This window comes from Gadus macrocephalus, chromosome 17 (genome assembly GCF_031168955.1).
Source record: "Gadus macrocephalus chromosome 17, ASM3116895v1".
NCBI classification, from domain to species: Eukaryota; Metazoa; Chordata; class Actinopteri; order Gadiformes; family Gadidae; genus Gadus; species Gadus macrocephalus.
The window spans coordinates 3,208,141-3,216,775 of record NC_082398.1 but is presented as its reverse complement, the minus strand read 5'-3'; the positions used below and the strand labels follow the sequence as shown (position 1 = coordinate 3,216,775).

At 48.8% G+C, this 8,635-nt stretch overlaps 1 protein-coding gene across 1 annotated transcript; it reads right to left on the bottom strand.

Annotated features, from left to right (window-relative positions):
• Positions 1–290: 290 nt before the first annotated feature.
• On the bottom strand, positions 291–3,500 carry LOC132475589 (caspase activity and apoptosis inhibitor 1). The gene is made up of 6 exons (XM_060076811.1): positions 3,252–3,500; positions 2,583–2,774; positions 2,149–2,233; positions 1,936–1,993; positions 1,569–1,636; positions 291–1,154 (listed from the first exon to the last, which is right to left on the bottom strand). The coding sequence occupies exons 1-6, from the start codon at positions 3,354–3,356 to the stop codon at positions 649–651; spliced, it is 1,014 nt and encodes a 337-aa protein (XP_059932794.1). The 5' UTR covers positions 3,357–3,500; the 3' UTR covers positions 291–648.
• Between the last annotated feature and the right edge of the window lie 5,135 nt (positions 3,501–8,635).

Sequence of the window (8,635 nt, the reverse complement as noted above, 5' to 3'; positions counted from 1 at the left end):
GTCGTACAGATACGGCCAGGGCAAACTGATTATACTGTGATAACACTGTATAATCAGAACTTGTAAAACTTGTAAAAGCTTCTGTTGAGGGGAGGAGGGATCATAAAGCGATAGACCGTCAGCATACAAAAAACATCTGCGGTCGCCGCCAAGGCTCCAGTGCACTTATCTTGGTAGAGTAATGTCGCCATCTAGTGGACGTAGAGGTACTTGCCCTAAATATTGAGCTACAAACGATGGTTAAACGGGAATTAAAGTGTTTGTGAAAAACAATAAACGTAAAAGCCGTGTTATAGTGAATATATATTTCTCACATTTTAATGATCCAACATCGAGGCACTCAAGACATTTTGCCACCTGACCGTATACATTTTCCTCACTTTACAAAAAAACCTTAAAAAAAGCCTATGTTGAAATACAATCACCAAAACTTAAAAGACAAATGTTTGGTAATGAAAAAAACATTTTGGAGGTCCTGCCCCATAAACAAGTGTATTTCCATACACATAAACACAGACAGATGGATGATGCAGCCCCAGATAAGACAGACCAAATATACTTGGTGTCCCATCCAGGATAAACACCAGCATAAAAAAACTTTATGCAGGTTGAGTCAAACTCCAATTAAAACAGCCCGTGTTCCCGGCCTTAAGAAGGCCTCTTCCCAGTACTGGCCTTCATGAGCGCCTTGATGGCACGGGCCCTCATCTCCAGCTCTAGGAGTTCAAGCTGCTGAAGAGACGGCTGGCACACCTCAGAACCCGCCCCCGCCACGCCCCCGCCCCCGCCCCCGCCGGCCAGACCCAGAGGCGTTGCCAACGACGACGCCGTCGCCGGCGGCGGCGGTGAGGGTCGCGGGTTCGATTCCGGGGCGTCCTCGCCGTCCCCTGCGCTCGCCAGGATCTCGCTGACGCTTTTATCGATGTCCACCTCCAGCTGTCCCCTCGCGGGGGGGCGTGCGACCGCGGCCGGCTCCTCCGGGGGCGGCGGGTCGGTCGCCATGGCGACGGCAGCATCCGGGTCGGCGGGCGCCCCCTCCGGTGCGTCCCTGGCGGGGCCCTTGGCGTCGGGCTCCTCCTCCGCCTTGGGCCCCTCGATGTCGCTGTCGCAGGTGTCGGCGTTGATGCTCAGCACGTCACTCTCTTCCTCGACGACTGGAGGGGAGGAACACGTTGAGGATGACACAGAGAGGAGGAACGCTAACTAGAGGCGCCAGGCCGATCCCCGTCGTTCTGTAGGGAAACGGAGCAGGCTTTCCAGGGGCTACTCTGGTGAGAGGACCCCTCTCTTTTACAAGTGATTCATCGTCATACATGTCATCGGTTAAACCTACGCCAATATTCACCCGTTCACTTTCTTAGTCGGTTTACATCCCAATCTATTGTGATTTACTGCGTGCGTTATTAGGATGTTCAAATGCCATTAACCCACGTCATACAAAGCCTGCGCCGGGCTAACACCAGCTAGCCTGCTTGCTTGTTTGTTTAGTCACTATTACATGATCCAATTGAATCCTTCCACGTCCAATCACACATCTGTAGGAGCCGCGGCCGGTCTGGTTTCATTACCTGGCTTGGGCTCCTCTGTCTTATCAGTGTCTTTAATGGAGGAGGTGGAGTCCACGTTGTTATCTTGCCTGGAGGGGCGACAGGAAACACAGGGAGTGAAAGGTGTACCAGACAGACACACGTTTTGTATTCACAGCCAACATCGAGATCTGAGAGCTTAGACTGTTCTTTTGATTCTACATAAGGTACGGTACACCTCACACAAAAAACAAATGACAGACCAACAAAAGTCATGCGTCGAAAAAGCGTTGTGTGTTTGATTTGGTTCAAAGTTGACAATATGTTTATTCTATGCGTGATTGCATGCAACCTTCCCACTGAGGTGGGAATTTAATAGGATTGAATACGAAATGCGGCTAGGACTCACTGGCTGGTCGAAGATGCTTCTGCGCCCATGTCCTCTTCCCCAGAGGTCAGCTCTTCCCCTGAGGAGAAGAGAGAACAGACGGTGTGAAATTGGCCAGAGTCACTGAAGCGATACAAGTGTGTACACACCAAACCGAATCCGAGGGGGGGTGTGTATGCGCGTGGGGGGGAGACGGACGGACGGACGTGTGTGGAACCGAAAGCAACGACTCACCGTCCAGAATCTGAAGCAGGTTCTTCTGAGAAAGCTGCTCCAGCTGCTCCCAGCACAGCTTCTTGATCTCCTCTAGAGGACAACTCTGAAAGAGTTGAACATAACAAAACATAAATATGCATTTAAAGTTGAGCGGGGGGGGGGGGTTGACTTGAAATCGGAAGGTTGCTAGTTCAATCCCCGGCTCTTCCTAGCTCAGTGTCAAGGTGTCCTTGAGCAAAGCACCTCCCCCTAACTGCTCCTGAGGAGCTGGCTGTCGCTTTCCATGGTTGACTCCGCCGTCGGTGTGTGGATGTGTATCAATGGTTTGAATGTGTGTATAAATGTTTTTAATTCGCATTGGATAAAAGCATCTGTTAAAGGCCCCTTAAATGTAAAATTGTGAATGACCGTTGCTCCACGACAAGGGCTCCAGACAAAGCACGCCACATCACCTTTAGCTCATCGGGTAACATCTTCTGCAGCTTCTTCTCCCCCAGCACCTGGAAGCACTGCTCCAGCATGGCCTGCCTGTCGGCCGCGTACGCACCGATGGGCTGGAAAGGAAGGCTCAGGTCAAGGCCCCCCTCCTCCATGTCGCTGCCGATCCGGTCCAGCTCCGCGTCGGCCATCTCGTCCCTGGAGTCCTGCAGGGACAAATCATGAGCGTTATGAGCGAGGCCTCTATGCGTCCTACGATGACTCTCCTAAAAGGGTTATATATATATATATATATATATATATATATATAATAACTTGTGTTAACCCTTTTCAGGTTGTTTGATTGTTGTTAGAGGGTATGTGCGGGCGGCATGTGGCTCAGGACTGGCTGGTAACCAGAAGGTTGCTAGTTTGATTCCCGTCTCCTCCGAGCGGAGTGTTGAGTTGTCCCTGAGCAAGACGCATCACCCTAACTGCTCCTGATGATCTGGCATTCGCCTTGCATAGTGGACTGCGCCGACGGTGTGTGAATGTCAGGCCATATTGTACAGCGCTTTGAGTGGCCACTGGTTAGAAAAGCGGTGCATAAATGCAGTCCATTAATGTAGTTCCATATGGTCTACGTTTAGCAGCCGTTCCTGAACCCTGATCTTTCAGGGTTCATGTTTTTGATCACCTCTCACCTCCACGCTGGACTCCGTGCAGACGCGCCGCCTGTTTGTGTTCTGCTCCTCTGTCGGCGCATGCTTCCTCTTCTTCTCCTTGCTGGCGGACTTACTTTTGATCATTTTTATCAATAGACCGTTCGGATTAACTCTTCTGGAAGTGTGGATGTGTTGCTGTTGTTGTGCAACTTCCAACCATAACAAATGAATGGGACTGTTGTCTTCCGGGGTTGTTCTACGATGTTTTCTTTAGGCGGAAGGTCGCCTCTATCGCCCCCTGTCGACGCGGAGTGGTTTCACTTCCATGCGATTAAGTTGGGCACATTGCATCCATTTGGGGGAAAACAGGCTCATGGTATGGATAAGTAGAAGTAGGATGCTTTTTTAATATGCCTTTTACATGCAATTTAACAATTTTAAAAAAATCGTACTAGTCCCGAAAGAACCAATTCTCTCTCCCTCACAAAAAGGAACACTGCTATTATTGAACCTTCTCAACTAAAGTAAATTCTTACACTTTCTCCCACACACAGAGGTCACATCCAAAGAAACTTGACCAACGAGCTCACAGAACCAGCCTTTTCTTAAACTCCTTTTGTATTATGATTCACCACCTCTGCTATTCCCAGCTTTCTCCCTCGTTTCAACCATGTCGGCCCATTCCCTCATTGGTTTCCACAGGGGCCCTCAGAGAGAACGCTCTCGCGCTGTAAATAACCCTAATTGTCTGTCCCATCTCCTCGTGCCTCGACCGAGGGAGATACGGGCCAAATGCGACTTTTCCCTGCCCGCGTCGGGCGCCATGGCGACAGCTGTCTGCGTGCGTAATGCGGGTTGTTATCCGCGCGTCGTTCGCCAAACTGCGCCGTGCTCTTTTAGGAGGAGACGCCCATCAATCACAGACGACGCGTCACGTCGCGTTCCAGCGGCAGCATCAGCTCGCTGGCACCGGCCCGGATTACCTCAAGAGTTACCTGATAGAGGCAGAGGCTGGAGGGAGGGACAGTAGACAGACAGACACCGGGCACAGACGTACATAGTGATGGAAGGAACCAGTGTTTGACTGTGGGAATGAGCGGAGCCCAGAAATGTGCTTTTGTATATGCACATGTGTCTGTGTCTTAACGTGCTTGATTCAGATATTGTGAATACTGTTTGTGCTATCATGACGTTATTTTGAGAGAGTTTGACCGATTGGCCTAACCCAACCAGCTGGCTGTCAACTTGAGTGGTTGACTGCACCGTCGGTGTGTGAACATGTGTATGAACCGTTGTAAGACGATTTGGATGAAAGCGTCCGCTAAATGCCCTAAAAGCCAAAAAAGTGTATTTTTTTTTGTTTTTTGTTGTTTTCGTACCAACTTCGTTATCTGTTCAACTCAGAATATCACTCTAAACCTTTGCCATTTAATTCCTCAGGGTTGACCTATTCTATTCCCTCCTCTTCACTAAGCATTTGAAATCTTCAACAAACGCTGTATTTCTTTTCTTTTTAAATGTCACTTCAAGGTGCGGTGTGTCAGATTTAGTAGCATGCAGCCATGAGGCTTCAGACCGCCACCACCTGAATACCCCTTCATAATACTTACAAGTGAATAGAATCGCATCCATATACACCCCGATACATCCCTTACATTAGCCTACAGCGATACAGGGGAAGGAAGGGGGGAAGGGGAACACTGTCTTTGTCGATGTTAATTCACTGTACACTCTGAGACCTGTCCCTTCTCTAGACCCACTCCACGGTGAGCGTGAGTACACACTGGTCAGCTCCCACGGTGAATCGACAGCCAGCCGTCTCCATTGAATAGAGGAGAGTTATACCATAGAAGGTGTTCTTCTATCTACCTGCTCATTACAACTCAATCCCTTCGACCGAGCGCGTGTAGGGAGGGATGACGGATTTAACCAATTACTCGATAAGAAAGCGCTGATTAGATGTCAGGGGTTTGAGGCAACGGGTAACAGAGGTGTGAGACAGTGGATTCAGACGCCGTGTCCCTGCCATCATCATCATCATCATTACTGTTCACCGGTAATCCTCTGGGGGGAGACACAGTCTTTAATGAGCTTGCTGGCCACAGAGTCACAGATTGGCCCGGATATCGCTGGTAATACACGGCCGGGAATAACAAGCGATGTGACGATGATTCACGGAGAACGGCATTTTAAAAAGCACTATTTTCATCCATGGGAGGTGATAGCCATACCCTCAATTGGGTACAGGAAAATAACCGCACTTGTCCAATTAGCAGGCCGCCTAGCGCAGCTGTGTCCAATTTCGCTGGCTATACCGCTACAGAAAGTGCTATTTTCCTTTTTTGTCCTTTCTGTTGTTATCAAAATACCCCACGGTGCCCCGCCAGCCAGAGTGGCCGTTTTGTTTGACACGTTTTAAAAATAACCGAAAGCAACGGTAACCGACCAAGTTTTTCTGATGTGTGAAGTCACCTGTCCCTCAGTGGCACAGAGTTGCCACTTTGGGGACCGTTGACGTGCTATTTAAAGGAGTAAGGAAACGCAGTTTGGGCCTGACTGCTGCTATACTGACATGACATTCTGGGGGTCCTATGCTGTCATCCACTCTGCCGAGAGCGCCTTTATTGCTGTGAGGTGTAATCAGTCTGGCCTGACGTCCGAGCCCTTTTCAATGCAGATGCGTAACCCATAACGCGCACTACGCGCTGCGCGTAGGGCCTCAAGTCCTGAGGGGGCCCCCAAAAAAATAATAATAATAAAAATAAAAAAAAAATTATTATTACCTTTTTTATTATTACCCCCCCCCCCAACAATTCAGCACAGGGGGCTGGTAGGGGGAATTCGGGGGGGGGGGCCCATAAAGGAGGGCCCCAAAATAGCTAGCAGCGGTACTGCGTAATATACCGAGTGTCATTAAAAACAAGCATCGAGACTTTGTTGTGAGGTCTGCAGAGTTCTCTTTCAAAAAGTTACAAAAAGTCTTATTTCAAGAAAAGGCCCCTTCCTTCAACTTAAAGTCGCCATGTTTTACATTTCAAGTGGCTGGTAGTTTAAATTAACCGAGACATACCTGTATCACTGCTAATCAATAGTGATTCAATTATTGTTAACAATAAAATCGTATCCTTTAAGCTGATATGTATTTATATATTTTATTTTAAGTTGTTACATATAACAGAGAATTTTTGTGGGCGTAAGTGTCCAGTTTTCAGTTCTATTGAACGGAATCCTTATTTAGGCTTCCGGTTTGATGTTGAGTTGCCTCCGGGCAGACACAAGACCCTCATTAGACACATCGCCTTTGTTCATGCTACACAACATCAATAGAGAGAGGGGCACGGCATCAATGGAAAGAGGCTGGCTCTGTGACAATCTCTCCTTAAGTACTGCTGCAGATTCCCACTCCGATTTACTCCTGATTGATCCGCCTTTCTCTGGATGTATCCTTTGGGCCTCGTTTGCACCATGTTTTCCTTCTCTTTCTCCCATTTATCTCATATTGATGGGAGTTACGGTGAATTCTTGTCCTCCAATGAAGCGAGCATCCCTCTACCTTCATAGTTTTTTCCACCAACATGCAATGTTATGTTGTTGTATGTTAATGCAGGCGTTACGTATTTTAAGCACATAAGCTGCCCCCACATAGCCACTAGGAAGCAGGATCGAACACACAAGCTGCATTACCCCCACACAGCCACAAGGGAGCAGGATCAAACATACAAGCTGTAATAGCTACCCCAGCCCCAGAAGGAAGCATCTGTAAGACAGACGCGGGAGCCGCAGCTAAGACGTCACATAGGCCACGCCTACTTCACATAGGCCACGCCTACTTGGTTCGTTCGCAGCGCCCGGAGCCAGAGGAGGTCAGAGAATCATAGGCGGACCCGCAGAGAGCCTCGGGCCTAAGCCCGGGGCTCGAAGTAGCTCTCGGTATCTCTCTCCACGCGTGTTAGTTACAATTCCCTCCCTTTTGCTTCATAGTTACCATACCGAAATACTTTAACAAATAAAGTGAGTTAAAAGCGACCCGTTTCAAACTACTTTCAACAAGAACACAACACAGGCCACATCTGTATCGGCGCAAGTCACATTGACGGTGCCTGTAGGTTACCGCTGGCTAGAGACTCACAACGGGCGGTCTGGTGCAGGGACAATTGTTTAAGGAGACCCTGAGCCATGGCTGGTGACCTTGAGGGGTCCAAAACCTCCATATAGACTCAGGTGACTGGTGGTGACGAAACCCAGCTGTATGTGTGATTGTGTGCGTGTGTCAGTGTGTGTAGCCGGTGCACCTGGGGAACAAGACATTAGAAAGGTTGGTCACTGTATTCCTAGTCTTTTTGTAGTGTACATCTGTGTGAGGATGTTGAGGGGGATGACGTCATACTGTTCAAAGCTGTTGAATGCTCTGCTCCCTCACAGCTGCGTGTTTGTGCCTGTTTGTGTGTGTGTGTGTGTGTGTGTGTGTGTGTGTGTGTGTGTGTGTGTGTGTGTGTGTGTGTGTGTGTGTGTGTGTGTGTGTGTGTGTGTGTGTGTGTGTGTGTGTGTGTGTGTGTGTGTGTGTGTGTGTGTGTGCGCGCGCGCGTCAGCCCAGTGTGAGTCAGCGGGTTGGGGTAATGTAACAAGATCAAAACAAATGAGGATCTGCTCCAGGAAGATTTTAAGGCTCAAGGCGCAAACAGACCCACGCACTCACACACACCCAGACACACACACACACACACACACACAAACACACAGAGACACACACACATACACAGAGAGACACACACACACACACACACAGAGACGCACAGACAGACAGACAGAGCTTTCGAGTAAAAGTTATCAGCTGCCTCCCCGAGACGAACACACACTCATTATATCCGAGTGCCGCATGGGCTGTCATTCGCTCCTCAAACCCTGTCCCTCCGCCAGATCCGCTCTCTCCTTGAACAAACTCGTTCTGCTACAATTAGGAACGCCGCCCCCCCCCTTCAACAGGAAAACAACAAAACCAGGAAGTAGGTTGATTGTGTTCTTCGGTTGGGTGTTGGGTCACTGAACACTGCTTGGGTGAACATGAACGTGTGGCTGTAGAACCGGGTCTGTCTTTAGTCTGGAGACTTATCGTTCGTTAGGGTTGGTTCTTCATGACACCATTTATATTTACATTCAGGGCCGTTAGCAGACGCTTTTATATAAAGCTACTTACATTAAGGTCATTTGTCAGAAGAAAGAGAGACGATATATGGCTGTCGGTAGAGAAAGGATGTCCATAGAAAGAAGTGCCAAGCACTTACAATTGCTAGGTTAACCCATTCCCTGTACACAACAAAGATAGCTAGGATAAGATGTGCACATTAAGTGCCAGGACATACAACATACAATAAGTGCATAACAGAGGTGTGAGGGTGTGGAGGTGTGGGTCCCCTCGGATTTGA

Excerpts from the sequence above, each read along its gene's own strand:
- LOC132475589 (XM_060076811.1), bottom strand. The coding sequence starts at position 3,356 with ATGATCAAAAGTAAGTCCGCCAGCAAGGAGAAGAAGAGGAAGCATGCG. Across the intron at positions 2,234-2,582 it reads TGTTACCCGATGAGCTAAAG|AGTTGTCCTCTAGAGGAGAT; the intron begins GTGATGTGGCGT and ends CAACTCTTTCAG. Across the intron at positions 1,155-1,568 it reads GACAGAGGAGCCCAAGCCAG|TCGTCGAGGAAGAGAGTGAC; the intron begins GTAATGAAACCA and ends CCTCCCCTCCAG.